The sequence below is a fragment of the Ogataea polymorpha genome, assembly GCF_001664045.1.
Source record: "Ogataea polymorpha strain NCYC 495 leu1.1 chromosome Unknown OGAPOscaffold_2, whole genome shotgun sequence".
NCBI classification, from domain to species: domain Eukaryota; kingdom Fungi; phylum Ascomycota; class Pichiomycetes; order Pichiales; family Pichiaceae; genus Ogataea; species Ogataea polymorpha.
The window spans coordinates 461,809-477,672 of NW_017264699.1; the positions used below are offsets into that span (position 1 = coordinate 461,809).

The 15,864-nt window shown below is 42.7% G+C and overlaps 10 protein-coding genes across 10 annotated transcripts; 4 read left to right on the top strand and 6 right to left on the bottom strand.

The window, feature by feature from the left end:
* Nucleotides 1-41: 41 nt before the first annotated feature.
* On the bottom strand, nt 42-3,966 carry OGAPODRAFT_92597 (uncharacterized protein). The gene is made up of 2 exons (XM_018357188.1): nt 3,768-3,966; nt 42-3,670 (listed from the first exon to the last, which is right to left on the bottom strand). The coding sequence occupies exons 1-2, from the start codon at nt 3,768-3,770 to the stop codon at nt 53-55; spliced, it is 3,621 nt and encodes a 1,206-aa protein (XP_018212117.1). The 5' UTR covers nt 3,771-3,966; the 3' UTR covers nt 42-52.
* Nucleotides 3,967-4,484: 518 nt separating this feature from the next.
* Nucleotides 4,485-5,475, bottom strand: OGAPODRAFT_15623 (uncharacterized protein). Its single transcript, XM_018353854.1, has one exon. It carries the CDS (start codon nt 5,255-5,257, stop codon nt 4,583-4,585), a length of 675 nt encoding a protein of 224 aa, XP_018212118.1. The 5' UTR covers nt 5,258-5,475; the 3' UTR covers nt 4,485-4,582.
* Nucleotides 5,476-5,494: 19 nt separating this feature from the next.
* OGAPODRAFT_81545 (uncharacterized protein) lies at nt 5,495-6,744 on the bottom strand (the record flags this gene model as incomplete). Its single annotated transcript, XM_018356537.1, has 1 exon — nt 5,495-6,744. The coding sequence occupies one exon, from the start codon at nt 6,742-6,744 to the stop codon at nt 5,557-5,559; it is 1,188 nt and encodes a 395-aa protein (XP_018212119.1). The 3' UTR covers nt 5,495-5,556.
* A 100-nt stretch (nt 6,745-6,844) lies between these two features.
* Nucleotides 6,845-7,825, bottom strand: OGAPODRAFT_38164 (uncharacterized protein; the record flags this gene model as incomplete). Its single annotated transcript, XM_018355354.1, has 1 exon — nt 6,845-7,825. A coding segment is annotated over one exon (981 nt), but the record flags the coding sequence as incomplete, so codon positions are not given.
* Nucleotides 7,826-8,096: 271 nt separating this feature from the next.
* Nucleotides 8,097-9,096, top strand: OGAPODRAFT_15624 (uncharacterized protein). Its single transcript, XM_018353855.1, has one exon. The coding sequence runs from the start codon at nt 8,108-8,110 to the stop codon at nt 9,065-9,067; it is 960 nt and encodes a 319-aa protein (XP_018212121.1). The 5' UTR covers nt 8,097-8,107; the 3' UTR covers nt 9,068-9,096.
* Nucleotides 9,097-9,288: 192 nt separating this feature from the next.
* On the top strand, nt 9,289-11,083 carry OGAPODRAFT_75262 (uncharacterized protein; the record flags this gene model as incomplete). Its single annotated transcript, XM_018355994.1, has 1 exon — nt 9,289-11,083. The coding sequence occupies one exon, from the start codon at nt 9,289-9,291 to the stop codon at nt 10,162-10,164; it is 876 nt and encodes a 291-aa protein (XP_018212122.1). The 3' UTR covers nt 10,165-11,083.
* Nucleotides 9,340-11,097, top strand: OGAPODRAFT_92602 (uncharacterized protein; the record flags this gene model as incomplete). The annotated part of the gene is made up of 1 exon (XM_018357190.1): nt 9,340-11,097. The coding sequence occupies exon 1, from the start codon at nt 10,267-10,269 to the stop codon at nt 11,095-11,097; it is 831 nt and encodes a 276-aa protein (XP_018212123.1). The 5' UTR covers nt 9,340-10,266.
* An 85-nt stretch (nt 11,098-11,182) lies between these two features.
* On the top strand, nt 11,183-15,165 carry OGAPODRAFT_15625 (uncharacterized protein). Its single transcript, XM_018353856.1, has one exon. It carries the CDS (start codon nt 11,457-11,459, stop codon nt 13,647-13,649), a length of 2,193 nt encoding a protein of 730 aa, XP_018212124.1. The 5' UTR covers nt 11,183-11,456; the 3' UTR covers nt 13,650-15,165.
* Nucleotides 14,615-15,232, bottom strand: OGAPODRAFT_42159 (uncharacterized protein; the record flags this gene model as incomplete). Its single annotated transcript, XM_018355434.1, has 1 exon — nt 14,615-15,232. A coding segment is annotated over one exon (618 nt), but the record flags the coding sequence as incomplete, so codon positions are not given.
* A 225-nt stretch (nt 15,233-15,457) lies between these two features.
* OGAPODRAFT_11681 (uncharacterized protein) lies at nt 15,458-15,817 on the bottom strand (the record flags this gene model as incomplete). Its single annotated transcript, XM_018353292.1, has 1 exon — nt 15,458-15,817. The coding sequence occupies one exon, from the start codon at nt 15,815-15,817 to the stop codon at nt 15,458-15,460; it is 360 nt and encodes a 119-aa protein (XP_018212126.1).
* Between the last annotated feature and the right edge of the window lie 47 nt (nt 15,818-15,864).

Below are 15,864 nucleotides of genomic sequence, written 5' to 3' on the forward strand. Positions count from 1 at the left end.
ATTTCACACTCCAAACTATTTTTTTATATCTTTATTATGAGTACAATCACACCTATCTTCTAGTTTTCTTACGACTTCTTCCTATCGACTTTGCAGCAACTTTGGGACCATCGTAATGAGAATAACCGTAAGTTTCCACTGCGCGAGAATTCACCCATGACAGTAAGTTTTGTCGGTTTCTATCTGTCCTCAAAGAATGCAGCATTTTTTTGGCATGTTCCAATCTGTCCAGTTTTTCTTGACGTTCTTTCATCATTTGTTTCTCCAAATCACGTTGCCCTCCTCTTCTGGTTCGTTTTGGCATAAGAACTTCGTCATCTTCACGCTTCCGTTTCTTAGCCTCTGAGCGGGTGGATGCCTTATTACCGCCTGTCTCACCTTGAGAGCCATCTTCTTCGTCAGGGCCTTCCTCATCATCACTTATTTCTGTCTCAGCAATGACCTTTTCAAATTTCACTTCGTCCTCTGACTTGCAGCCGATTCCAATTGTTTTAACCCTCGAACTTAAACTATTCGTAATTTGATCCTGAAGATCCACGATTCTTTTGCGGAGATGCTTTTCACGTTCTCCCTCTATGTTCAGCCATCTCAATAGTTCCTCAATTTGCTCTGGACGCTCAAGGTATCCCCAGTCAGATGAAGAAACCAAAATATAGCTGCCCTCTTCCAAAATCTTTCGCTCCATAGGACTAAATTGTCTTTCTATGGTAGAACCATATTTGTCCACAACCACAAATCCCTTTTCATCTCTCACTTCCCCGTTGTCAAATTTGAAACCAAAGAGAGATTTCGCAGCCTCATCAAAATGAGGATCTATCATAGATTCTTTCTCTTGTTCTTCTTCCTTAACATTGGGATCAGCCACATCTGCTACATCACCCGGCTTACCTGTTGGATGCACTCCATCTTCTTTGCAATTGTTGGCATTTCCCAAAGGCACGTGCACTATTTCGTTCCACTTGTTTAGCTGATCGTCGTCAAATTTAAGGAAAACTTTACGGTCTTCATCGCCAGGACCTTGAATCCACAAACGACCCATTAAATAGGACTCCTCTTCATACTCAGAGCCAGCATCACTCATGTCGGCCCCATCTTCTTCTTCCTCGTCATGGTGAGAGGCTGAACTCAAGTTAGGGAGACCGTTCTTTTCAAACCACCAGTATCTGTTGTAAAACCTGTCCCTGCCAATGTAGCAGATTCTTTGACAATCAATTTCGTTTAGGCTCTTTTCGAGGTTTCTGCGCTTCTGTTTCATCTCATCAATTTCTTTCACCTTCTCGACCCTTTGTTTGATGAGTTTCATGAAATCCGGATTGCCTGCGCACACGGCCTTCTCCAAAGTCGTTGGCTCGGGTGGAAGGTAACTGAATCCTAGCCTACTGACCTTTTTCTTCTGCTCAATAAGCTCCTGTGTCTTTTCAGGGTCATAGTTCCAATTCTTTATTTGAGCAGTGGTGATAGGCTTTAAAGTCTCGATTATATTCTTCTGAATCACAATTGCTTGATCCATGACCACCTTAAACTCTTTTATCAGCTCAAGTCGGTCACGCCTAAGGCCAGTTGCATCATCCAAACATTTATCGATATGGGATCTAATCACAGTACCATTTAAAAGCAGCGACATCAGTATAGCAATGGTCTTCGCACGATCTTCTGCAGAAAGCTTCTTGAAATAATTATGCTGTAATGTTTCTGCGGTAGAAGCTTCTTCGGCTGGAGCAAGTACTTCGAATATACGATTGATGTCTGCCTTGTACTCTGGCAAGAACTCGACTGTAGCCATGATTCCTATCAGCACCATAAGCCAATTCCCCTCTTTGAATTGGCGTGTTGCCAATCTATCTTCCCATGGTCGATTTTTGTATCTGAGGAAAGAATAAGCGTTGTGATTAATGATTACCTCCTCAGCTTCGTCTTCTTCATGAGTGAGTTCGGTCTTTTCATCTTCCTCCTGCGCAAGAGCCTTAGGTGACTCCGTTTTGATTTCGGAACCATCATCATCAGGCTGATCATCATCGTTCAATTTATCGTCATCATCTCCGTTGTCAAAAACGTTTTCTTTTGGCAATATAACTAAAATTCGACGCCTACCATCCATGAAAGCCTTGAACATGCCACAGTAGATCTCCATAAGTAAAGGACAGACAGTCACTTCATCTTCCCATCGTAATGCAGCAAAATAATCATCGAAAGTGAAGTTGTCGATGACTAATGCTTTCGCATACATGTTCAAGAATATCCACGACTCCAGAATATCAGAACTATCTTGCACTCCTGGCAGTTTGATAATTTTGGGACGTGATTTTGAAACTCCACGAAAAGGTAGCTTCAAGTCATCAATAAGCCCTGGTGGCCTGAACTTGCTACCAGAAAACACATTGATAGGAGTTGAACTCCTTGAATCCAAAGGAGTTGTGGCTTGTGGTCTTGATCCAGGTGCAGGCAAAATATCAACGTAGCCATTATGAGGATTAGGAGACGCCATGTCAGGGGATGCTGAATTTTCATCCATTTGAGTTTGAGCAGTCATGATCTTTCTGTATGTGATATTCAAGCTCTTGAAAAAGCGAAAGCACTTTTCGTAATGCCAAACCTTGATTTTGTTGTTGAGAACATGATAGAATATATTGTCAGGCGTGTATGCGGCTTTAGGAGAGTAGGGGATGGAAGTGACCAAGAAATTGACAGTCTTTGGGTCAAATTTATCCAATACTTTAACGCTAGAATACTGGAAGAGGGTAAGAATCTTCTGTTTGATCTCTGGATCGGCATCACTTTCTGGGGTGTCCTGAAAATAGACAGTGCAGTGTTTCAGAGCGTCGTACCATTTTTGTTTCCATAGCTGCAACGTGAACCCGTTCTCTTGTTCATTAGCGGTGGGCGGAGTTTCTTTGAGATTGTCGAAAATATGTTCATTGACTTTGACCTTGTTGGTGAGTGTAGCTTTTCTTAATGAGTCCTTCGGATGTTCAAACTGTTTCAGATGATCAGGGTACTCCAATGAAATTCTGTATTTTTTTGCGACAGAGTCTTTCAAGACCCAGGGGGAACCGAGTTTAGTAGACCTGGTGAGACTCATTTTCAAAAATGCTTTAACATACCATTTGGTGAAAGTGTTCCTTTCTCGATCGATTTGTGAAATGGAGTTCACGGTAACTTCCTCATTATTTTGAAGAAGAACTCGGTATGAACAATAACCCTCTTTCACGGTTCCGTCAGGCAAGGTGATCGCATTGAATCTTGCCTTTTCACGAACAATGCCGTGTACTTTATCACCCGCATCTGTTTTCACAACTACCTGGTCTCCTGGGAAAAAATCGTCCTTAAATTTTGCGTAAACCTCATCAACTAAAGCATCAATTCTTGGTGTAGTGGAGAATGAGACGTATCGAAGAATCGGCTCCTTGACTGGCTCTGGAAACCTTGCCTCCATCATACTCATCTCATTTTGTTCAACTTTTAGGGCCTCGAAGAATGTGAAATTGGAGTTTCCGGATGTTTCACATACAAACTTCTTTATATTGTAGTAGTCCATACGACTCAAGTATTGATCGTAATCTAGAAACCACTCTCCAGTTTCAGGAATATACCACACTTCAGTTGACATATCGAAATTATCAGGGAGAACCGGAGGTGGGCTGAACTCCACTTTCTTTCGTTTGAAAAGCACCTGAAATCATGTTAGAACCTCAATCTCGACTCAGATTCAAAGCTGATGGAAGCCTCTCTGGGATTCCATCCGTAAAGAACCATCTACAAATACTTACCATTATGGTTTTGAAGGTTTCAATGGAACTTGGTGTTTTTAGTGTTGTACAATTGGATGTTTGTCTGTTGCTATGAGAGTTACTGACGGAATCTTGATTCACCCCTTTTCAGCGCGTCTGTATCAGTTTTAAAACAAGGATGTTGATTTTCAAACGCGTTCACTTGGAAAATGAATAGTCGGCTTAGTTAGTTTTGACAAACAAACAATTCATCCTATTTGCCTCTGCTTGAAGAAAAAGTTGAGACATGTCGAATGAAAACTGAAAATCAGTGGTCGTGGAACCACCAAACAGAACGCGAGATAAATAGCTACGCTATAGGATGTCTCAAATAACGGGTTATAAAACAACACCTAAATCAGCTATACTGTATAGATCTAGGGATAATGGCAGCTTAACTATAACCACAATCCAACCGTTCACTGTGGCTGAGATCATATTTTACGATGAGAAATATGGTGTTTTGAATAATTGCCAACTATAACAAACCACCAATATACGTGCCTATAAATCCAGATAGAGGTGCGTCGACGCTAAAAAAATAATATGATTGGGGCTCTGCGGCGATTCACAAATCCTCAGTTATATTTTCCGTCCTTGACGTTGAAATTTTTCTATTCCCATACTCCCAAATCAGCATAAGATTTAATTTATTCAACAAAGATAGAAGACAATATGGGCATGTAGGTAGTCGTTGTAAAGCACAACATATGCAAATTATCCTGAAGGAATAGCCTAAACTCGTATTCATGAGCTTTATCAGATATATGTACATGTAAAAAATAACAATTTGCGATCTGCAAAACACGGAGAGATTATTTGTATAGGAATCCCAACCACCCCGCCTTGGCCTTTTCCCTTTCCGCGCGAGGCTGGTAGACGGATATATTGGACTTGATCTTGTCAATTGCGTCCTCAACGTCATACTGGCGACCCAACACATCGATGAACTCACCTTCAGGATCCATGAAATAAAAGAAGATAGAGTGGTCAACCAAGTAATCTTGACCTGGCTTGACATTGCGGGGGGTCGAAAAGTAAACTCTGTAGTTTTTACAACACTTCTTGATCTCATCGTAGTCTCCAGTCAACCCAATAATTGAGGGGTGGAAATCCTTCAAATACTCTTTGATAACCTCTGGAGAGTCCCTTGCTGGATCACAAGTAATAAAAATCGGTTGAAGCTCAATGTTGTGTTTTGATTTGAGTCCATCTAAGATCAAGCCCAATTTATCCAACTCGTCAGGACAGATATCAGGACAATGTGTGAAACCAAAGTAGATAATGGAAAACTTGCCCTTCAAATTTTCCTGTGTGAATGGCCTTCCTTCAGTATCAATCAAATTGAATGGCCCACCGATTAATGGTTTACCCACTCCCCGGTTTTGTTCAGCTTCCCTTCTTAATTTAAGCTTTTCTTTCTCACTTGTGAATACATAAGTGAGGGCAGAACCAAATATGACAAAGACAACAACAGCTTTCCATGTCATAAATTCAATCGGGTTCTTTTTCAATGTTTGTTTCGAGTAGTCTGGGCCTCCAACAGGAAGTCTTGACAAAGGCTTTCTTTTTTTTGGTGCTTCTTCTTCGGGCTTTGGATCATTCGGCTTCAGCTCATTCAAACTGACCCTAGAAAGCGAAAACCTTCTCGTGACAAAACGAATGTCTCTCCTGACGGGCATAAAGATTGGTCGCAGCATCATGGGTGGTATATTCAAGCTAGTCAATTTTTTCCAATACAAGTTCATCAGGTAGGATCATACGACATCCCTACACCATTACATAAAACCTAATTCTTGCCTGCACCGGCTCTGAAGTAGATAATATCACCATCCTCCACAGTGTAATCCTTGCCCTTCTGGAGCAACTTACCAGCAGCTTTCACTGCGTTTTCATCTCCCAGCTCAATCAAGTCGTCGTACTTCATAACGTTTGCCAGGATGAAAGTTTTCATCAAATCTGTGTGAATAACCCCTGCAGCTTGAGGAGCCTTGGTTCCATCTCTGATGGTCCATTCTCTGACTTCATCTTTTTCACCAGCGGTGAAGAAGGAGATCAGATCCAGCTTCTTTCTCATAGTTGTGATGACCTTTGGTAAAACAGATGGAGCTCCAACCCTTTTCTCCTCCTCAGCTCTCTCCTCATCAGTTTCCATTTGAGACAGTCTTTCCTCGTAGGAAACGGAAAGAGGGATGATGACGTCACCTGGAGAATACTTGTCGACCCACTCCTTTATCTTGAGCAAATGTTTGTTCTTCTTTCTGACGTAATCCTTCTCAGACAAGTTGATCAGGTAGATGGTTGGTTTAGCAGTCAAAAGGAACATGCTGTTGATGATTTCAATTTCCTTGGCAGTCCAGTTTTGGTTGTAAACTCTTTGGCCACTTTCCAGAAGCTCAATCAGTTTTTCAACAAAAACGGCTTCTTCTTTCTTTTGCTTGACTTCCAGGGATTGACCTCCTCTTTTGGTGATTTTGTGAATGCCTTCTAAGTGGGACTTGGCAAACTCGATGTCCTTCAGTCTCAGCTCGTTGGAAATAATGTCCAAATCTCTTGTTGGATCAACATCTCCCTCAATGTGAATAATGTCTGCATCATCAAAGCATCTGACAACTTGATAGATGGCATCAACAGCACGAATGTTGGACAAGAAAGCGTTACCTAACCCTTCACCAGAAGCAGCTCCCTTAGTCAAACCAGCAATATCGTAGATGGTGATGTAAGCTGGAACCTTCTTTGGGGGCTTGTACAGCTCATAGAGCTTGTCCAGACGTTCTGAAGGAACGATCACACGAGCTTCCTCGGGCTCGATCGTTGCAAATGGGTAGTTTGCAGGGTTTCCTAGAGGACATCTGGTGATAGCCTGGAAGAAGGTGGACTTACCAACGTTGGCCAGACCGACAATACCAGATTTCAGGTTGTTTCCTGGTCTTCCCAGCAAGGGCTTTTTTTCTTCAACTTGCTTCTTTGGTGGCATAGTATAGTAGTAATTAGTGTGTTTTCAACCATCTATTGAAAATTTTTTAAAAAATAGTGATTACGTCATCGAATTACTGGCGATCTATTGATTGACCCTCCACCCATTGCGCAAACCTGTCTAATCTCTTTCCTTCGGCGGCATCTCCTGTGCTTTTCTTATACTGTGTTACTCCATCGTACTTCTCCACTTGTAATCTGCGGCCTCCAAAATATCTTCCGTTCATCTTGGAAATACAATTATTCGCAGCTACGGCAGACTTGAATCGAACACTGACAATACCTTCCTCTTCAAGATCATACAAGACGACATTTGTGACCTCGCCTATTTCTTCACAACCCTCTCGTATATCCTCTTTGATATCTAATATTGCCCCCGGGTCGTTTTCGAGTTCCTTGAGGGTGAAACAGTGCTTAAAAATTAACGTTTTTTCTTCTCTCGATCGTCTTGTTTCATCTTCTTCTTCCGTATCTGACCAATCGTTCACTTTTTTGTGTATCTGTTCGATTTTCTTCTTGAGTTGTAGGCGTTCTTTAGTCTTCATTTTTACTCGAGGCTTCTGCTCTGCTTTGCTATTGAACTCAGCTTTTGAAACCCGAATGGGTAGTTCATCTGCAGGTCGAAGTTTTGTTTCATCCAATAGCTCAATTGCGAGGTCACAGCTCTCCTCTTTTAGATATTCTATTAGACAATCACCTTTGAAGTGGCCTCCGTCGTCTTTATACATTTTGATTTTGGAGGACCCAGTGCGCAAATCCTGTGCAAGAACTCCATACTTACCGAAAACTGCCTCCAGTTCCTCGTAGGTGATATCTTGGGGGATCTGACTTACATAAATGCAAGTATTTCTGTTCCTCCGAAACTGCTTCAATTCCTCTTTCTCTTGCTTCAATTCATCGAGCCGCTGACGCTTCTCGCGTTTAAGATATTCAGAAGTGGTCACCTCATCATGAGGCCTCTTCTCGGGCAGGTAATCCTGTATAACTGGTACCCAACGCTCTAGAATTGGATTGAACTCAAAGCACTCCTTTTCCTCGGGATTTTCAATCACCCATCGAGCACGTACTTTATCAAAGAATAAGTATGTTGCCAGATTCTGTGGCAGATCCTCCGGAAGAGTGTTCTGTATCTCATCGATCAAGGGCATGAGAATATGCACACGCAGATTAGCAAAAATCTTGTATTATTTTTTAGTGGCTGCACACCTCACACCGATTTCCCCGAAATCGCTGCGAATGAAGGCAGTGGTGGGGTACGTAATATTGAGCTGAAACAGCAAACCTATAAATTTGTGAGGGAATTTCCTAGAAAAAAGCACCCTTGCCTAAAATTAGTTTTTAACTTTTTTCACTTTTTAGGAGAGATGGCTTCCAAGACAATTAAGTTGAATAATGGCATTGAAATCCCACTAGTTGGGTTCGGCTGCTGGAAAGTCGAAAAGTCAATCTGTGCTGAGCAGATTTACGAGGCAATTAAAGTTGGTTACCGTCTGTTTGATGGCGCAATGGACTATGGTAATGAAAAGCAAATTGGCCAGGGAATTGCCAAGGCCATTGAAGATGGTTTGGTCAAGAGAGAGGAGCTGGTTATTGTTTCCAAGCTATGGAACAATTATCACAAGCCGGAGAATGTGAAGAAGGCAATTAGAAGAGTTCTTGACGACCTAAAATTGGATTATTTGGATATTTACTACATCCACTTCCCAATTGCTCAAAAATTTGTCCCATTCGAGGAGAAATACCCACCAGGGTTTTACTGTGGCCCTAATGGTTGGGAGTTCGAGGACGTTCCGCTTGCCGTGACTTGGAGGGCAATGGAAGAACTTGTTGAGGAGGGGCTTGTCAAGTCAATTGGTATCTCCAACTTCTCAGGTGCTTTGATCCAGGACCTGCTGAGAGGTTGCAAGATTAAGCCTCAATTGCTTCAGATTGAGCACCATCCTTACCTCACTCAAGAGAAATTGATCAAGTACGTTCAGGCTCAGGACATTGCTGTTGTTGCCTACTCTTCATTTGGACCACAGTCCTTTGTGGAGCTAGACCATGCTAAGGCCAAGAACACTGTTTCTTTGCTCAAGCACGATCTGATCAACAGCATTGCTTCTGCTCACAAGGTCACCCCTGCTCAGGTCCTCCTGAGATGGGCTACCCAAAGAGACATCTTGGTCATTCCAAAGTCCAACCAAAAGGAGAGACTGGTCCAAAACCTGAAGGTCAATGACTTCAATCTGTCTGAGGAAGAGATCAAGCAAATCAGCTCCTTGAACCAGGATCTGAGATTCAATGATCCTTGGACCTGGAACGAAATTCCAACCTTTATCTAAACCTTTGAAGGAATAGAGTGGTTCACCCACAAACTATCATTGTAGGATGGTACGTAAATTTCCGTCAGTATGGCGAACGCAAGGTCTGTCCGCGAAAAGTCACACCTCTGCACGTGACTTGTTCGAAATAGGCAATTTGCCAAAACTTCCATGCCCGACTCGAAATCAAAACTCATTTAGATAAAGGAATTGTTTCCCAGTTAATGTCAATCAAGAACAGTATGTCTATCATTAACAGAAATATTAAGGTCGCGCTACTTCAATTCTATACCGGCTCCGACAAACAGGCCAACTTACAGAAAGTGAGGGAATTTGCGGCAAAGGCTCTTGCGAAAGAGCCAGCTCTTGACTTACTGGTTTTGCCAGAGTGCTTCAATTCTCCATATGCTGTTGATCAATTCAAGAATTATTCCGAACCAATACCATCAGGGGAAACAACTAAGTTTCTATCTGACCTTGCCAGAGAGTATAATGTCAATATCATAGGAGGATCATTCCCTGAACTAGGCTCCGATAACAAAATCTACAACACCTCTCTCACTTTTGATAAGAGGGGAGAGATTGTTGCGAAGCACAGAAAGGCTCACTTGTTCGACATAGACATTCCTGGCAAAATAACTTTCAAAGAGTCTATATCCTTAGCACCAGGAGACAAAGCCACTGTTTTCCAATTGGACAACTTGTGTAAAATTGGTCTCGGAATATGCTATGACATCAGGTTTCCAGAGCTGGCAATGATTGCAGCGAGACAAGGTGCTGGAATTATGTGCTACCCAGGAGCTTTCAATACAGTCACGGGTCCTAAGTTTTGGACAAAGTTTGCGGTCGCTAGAGCTATTGATAACCAAGTATACATTTTGATGTGTTCTCCTGCAAGAAACGTTGAAGGTGGTGGGTACCAAGCTTATGGACACTCCATGGTGGTTGATCCAAATGGGGACGTTCTCGTGGAAGCGGGACATGGCGAAGAAATTGTCTACTGCGAACTTAAACCGGAAGTTCTTGACGAGGCCAGAAAAAACATTCCAATTACCCTGCAGCGCAGATTCGATATCTACCACGATGTTTCGAAAGATGCTGTGGCCAAAGCCATATAATGATCCTCGGTGAATTGAGATTACGTAACTCGGCTTTTAGATTCTTGAAAAATAAAAGTCGATCTCGAAGACGCTTAGTGATTAGTAGAGTGCATCGTCAAGATGTTGAGACAGGTTTGTGTACCAAGACGGTTTTACTCCCTAAAAAGGCCTCTGGAACGAGTTCCTACGTGTCCTGAACCAGAAATCGATACAGGATGTACATATTGTAAAATACCAACCTTTCCAAAGAACAAGCAGCTGGATCATACAAAACCCATAGCCAATACAAAATCAAATCCTTGGAAACACTTGATTGTGATGTCTGGTGATCCTGATTACAAAAACTGGCCCAGCAGATTTGAGACTTCCCCGGGGACAATCATATCGGAAATCCAAGCTCACAAACGGAAAGTGCTGGACCCATTTCATCCAGTGCTCACCAGCATGACGACATTGCAGGAGCAACCGGTTACGCAAGGTAATACAGTGATTGGCATATACCCGGATGGTCTTAGGGTGGAAGTGTCTCCAGACAAGGTGGAAGAATTTTTAATCGGATATCTCAGCACAATACCCGATAATCTTGACCAGGAAGACTCACGGCTCGTGGCAAAAATGCAGCAAGATTTCAGGGCCCAGTTTCCAGCTCAAAAGCTAGATCAGGATCTGGTGTTGATCTGTGGTCATTTAAAAAGAGATATCAGATGCGGGGAACTGGCTCCATTAATCGCACAAGAATTTGAGAAGGTTCTAAAACTGCATGGCGTTGAGAATACTAAATTGGGAATGATCTCACATATCGGAGGACATGTTTACGCAGGAAATGTACTCATTTTTAAGCGCAATGGCGATGTCATATGGTATGGAAGGGTCTTACCGCATCACGTCCAAGGCATTGTCAAGCTGACCCTACTCGAAAATAAACTGATCGAAGAACTATACAGGGGCTAGATTGGGAAGATAGGAAAAATATTTATTGTATAAACTCGGAGCTATTTATTTTGCAGTTTTTCACCCGTTGGTCATTCACCCTGCACAGCCATTAAATTTTTGGTTGGATGACCATTATAACCGGTTAAATTCATATATGGGCAAATGGTGGTCTTGAGTAGGCGGTAACAATTGTAAAAGGCGTAGATGCACTTTGAAAGTTGCTGTGAACAAACCTTGCCCAAACAAATATCTACAGCCCTAAATTTTGGTCACGCTTCCCGGGGAAAACGTTTGGCTCAGCATCACGAATTCATCCGGTGAATATTTTTGCGTCCTAGACTAGTGTAACAAAAAGAATTTTCTTCCTTAATGGCACCATGGAATCGCTAGATCGAAAGAGATCTCCTCCGTTCCTGGAGCTATCACAGCTTACTGTCCAAGCATTACAGCATAGCCAAAGCCAAGCACAACTAGACTTTGGCAATGTGTTGACCCTCTGGACAACCCTAATAAAATCAAGCGACGTGATCAAAAATGGAAAACGACTAGAAAACATCAGCTGGCGCGTAGTGAATCGCAACATCTTGCTCAAAAACGATTTCAACAGAAATGATTTCTCTGCGTTAATACAGATCTCGTCAGGAAAGGTGGAGCACCCTATCACCAAGGCCAGAAAGCATTTGAAGCAAGCACTCTCCTCAGAATCATCTAGAACAAAGAGCGCGGCTTCAGTGAAGACTGACCAAGGCAGGAAAGAAATTACCACTAATGTCCCCGATAGCGGGCAGAATTCTGAAGATGAGCGACCTTTGGATGAATCCAAAAAGTTAACCCAGAGGAATCTACATCATCAGCAAAGCCTTATACACAAAACGCCTGACAAAGCCAGGCGTTCGCGTGGGCATATGTTTTTCATAGAAAATACACCTTCCCCGGAAGCTGAGGGAGGTTCTTCAAAATCGCCTCCCTCTCCAAAAGTGAGGAGCTTATTCGATCATCCTGTAAATGACGGCAAACCACCAATTGAGTCTGCGCAAAAACCGAAACCGCGGCATATAGAGCGTGATAGAAGCTTGGAGCGCTTAAATCAGCAGCATGCTCTTTATGGCACTAGCAAGTCCAACACTGCTCTGCATTCACCACAGTCAGAGACCCAAAAGTCCCAGATGTCTCTATTTGACAATAAAGCTGGAAAACAGGCAGTAACAAAGCAACATATCATGTTTTCGTCGGACGAAGAGATATCAGATGGATCGGATTGGTCTTCAATGTCTGGTGATTCTGACTTGGATGACGACGATGAAGGAGAAGAAGAACAATTGAATTTCAGTAAGACAAATATTCAAAAGCCAGCTGAAAGGCCACAGATGAAGAGATCTCTTTTGAGTGGTCTATTTTTGGACAAGATGGGTAATGAAGTCTCTGAAAAGTCGCGTGAAAACAGCAGGCCAAAGTCCAGAAGCCCAAGTTTAGTGGTTTCGCCGTCCCTTGGTTCAGTAGATCACCCAGAAATGTCAAGAGCATCAACCTCTGCCTTTAACGTGAACGCTTCAGCTGACGTGGTTACCTCTCCAACCGAGAAGACAAGATCTTTAGCACAACGAAATATCACAAGCTCGCCGGTGCCTCCAACAGATCACCAACGCCCAACAATGACACGGAATAACTCGAGCAATAACCCCCATCTTGTTTCTAAGTCTGCAATATCACTGGCATCGTTTTTGGCCAGCAACAGGAGACCCCATGCGACCGCATCAGAAGTACACAATGGACACTATGATCGTCACCACGAGTCCAACGCGCCGCCTACTGCTGCTACCCTTCTCCCTACCGCACTATCCACTCACATGTTCCTTCCAACTATGAATTTACATCGCCAGTCTAGAGTCAGGGACACGAAGTCTTCTACGCACTCACATCTGGTGCCCAAACCAACAGCTAAAACCCAGCTCGATGATAGAAGTAGGCAGGCATCTAGGGGTAGATCAGATGGGCAAGACAACGATAAAGAGTTCGAAGAGGCTATTAGTGTCTCCTCCAGCGTCAAGTCAATTGAGATTCCAGGATCTCTAACGCGTTCTAGAACTCATTCTCGAACTCATTCTCATCGGGACTCTCCGGTCCATCATCCTAGCAGGCCCGGTCTAGAAAATCGGGGCAGCTCGTATCTTACAAAGGTGTCGCCTGCTGTCACTACAAGAGAAATGTTGACGAAAGAGCTTCCATCTAACCTTGTGGAATCTATCAACAATGAAAACAAACTAATTCATGCATCATCCACGAATTTGAGCGAGCTTTCTAGTCATGCACGCTTACACAACTATATACACACGAACCAGTCCTCTACTGCTACATTGATGAATGGAATTGTCACAGCAGATGAAAATAGCAGTTCCGAGAGTGAACCGTCGAACAACATTATTGCAAACGGTATAATGGGTAACAAGCTAAGGTTGCTGACTACAGATACCCAAAGCGCACCATTCATTGATGACGAACATCTTGCATACAATCAAGATAAAGACGATGATTGGGAGGATAATTTGAATTATCACGCCAGAGGTTGGTAGAGCAAAATCTTTGTTGATAAAGGCTGTGTATCGTTTTCTGTTAATAATATATGGCTAGAAAGAAAAGGACTTTAACATCTGAACCGCATGGTAAAACTATCTTTAGTTTCCCTCCATCAATCCGGTCGCTTCAGTCGCAAAAGATGGAGTTTTATAAGGCTCACTTCGAGAGTGTTGTTCCTGCACAACTTTTCACAATATCCAACTTCTGGAGCGCAAAACAATGTCAAGATCTAATTTGCAGCATACAGGAAAGTCTTGATCTTGAAACTACACCTGTGATTAAATCCAAACTTTACGCGTCTCGGGTCAATGACCGCGCTTGCATAAGAGACCCTGTAAACGCTGGGCTGATATATGACTACTTTCAAAAAATACTAAAGTTCAAGATTGGACAAGGTGCTGTTGAGGAATGGATAGTGCAAGAAATGGAAAGTTCCGAGGCCTTCAATCCAGATTCAAGGTTTTATAGGTACTCCAAGGGCCAGTACTTTGGCAAACACTATGATGAGTCTGTAGAGGTTGGAAATCTAAAATCAAAGTGGACAGTTCTAGTCTATCTAAGCGACAAGGGTTTGAAAGGAGGCGAAACAATATTCTATAATGAGCAAGCAGATAGGAGCAGAAGACATATAAGTATAAAGCCCCAACAAGGTATGGCGTTATTCCACAAACATGGAGACGATTGTTTACTCCATGAAGCTGCTACAGTACTAGATGGTGAAAAATGGGTTTTTAGAACGGATGTCATGTACAATATATACAAATAAAGGAGTGTTGATCTATAATTTCAAATCAGAGAACTTTACAATGCTATTGTTGATGAACGCATTGACGCCATAATCTTTCCTTTCGGATTTCGAGAGCTCTTCCAAGTGCTTCATCAATGGCGATTTAACTTCTTTTCTTGCAGTGGATGCCCTTGTAGCTCCGTCCTTCACCACTTGGGCAAATTCAGAGCCAGCTAGATATCCACGTTTTTCTGGACTGGTATAGTAAAGAATATCGCGTCTAGCGATTGGCTTCGCTTGCATGGGAACGTAACCCTTCGTACGCATAAAGCGCTGAGGAGACATATGAACTTTGTAACCTAGAGATCTCGAAAAATACCTCGAGGTGTACTTTCCACCGTTGCTTTCGATAGCTTCGATCGCTGTTTGCGTAGCTTTGGTCGACTCTATGTTTATATTGAGCTTGTACACCGGAGCTCCCGTGCCTAGAATAGCAACCCCGTCTTTTAAGGATCCAGTAATCAGACCTATTTCCCTCATCTTTCTCATCGTAAGTGTCTCCCCAGGAGCCAACTTCAAACGTCCTGAATCGTGAAATTGTTGTATTTTAATTAATGGGACTTCGTGTAAGTCAAGCTTTTGGTGTCTAATAAAACCTCTCTTAGGATAAAGTTTATAAACTGGAGTTTGTCCACCTTCAAACCAATTTGGCACAGATCCTCTAGCTTTCTGGCCTTTTTGACCTCGTCCAGATGTTTTTCCATAGCCTGAGCCCGGACCTCTACCAACTCTCTTCTCATTGAGTTGAGAGTTTGGCGCTGGCCCCAAGCTGCTGAGCAATGAAAGGCATCTACTTTGAGGACCCAAAAGGAAAGACTGACCAAATTTAGAGAAGCCGGTCAACATTCTTGAAGTCTTAGCAAATGATTATTTTTTTCGGTCAGTTTTATTGAGTCGTCACATCGCATCCTTACACCGCTGAAAGGACTTAGACATTACACGAGCGAGTTGAGGATATTAAGTTACAAAAGAGAGGCCTTTATGGCCGTGACTCACTATTTACAAGCCAGTAACCGATTATTTGGAACTGTTCAGTTTCTGAATTCTGTTTATAAGCTTCTTGTCCTCTTCGAGCTTTCGTTTTTGGGCTGGAGAGAGTCCAATTCGTTTGGAAAGAGTCTTGTCATTAGCCTTTGTAGAAATCCTTTTAGGAGCTGTTCGGCGAGAGAAACTACCTCTCTGAGTTCGATTGAGAGCTTGCGCAAGTGGATTCTTCTTAAGCAGGTTTCTCTTGGTGTTCGATAGTGAGTTCATGAGAAGGCTCTCTTTACCTTTCTGCTGATTGCCTCGGGAGCCATTGATAGCCCTTAACAATGGATTTTGAGACAATTTGTTCCCTTTCTGATTTTTTGCATTCTGCTGTTGTTTGGAGACCATGCTAGTAACTATCGCTCCAAATGTTCGTTTCGCAAAACCGTTTGATC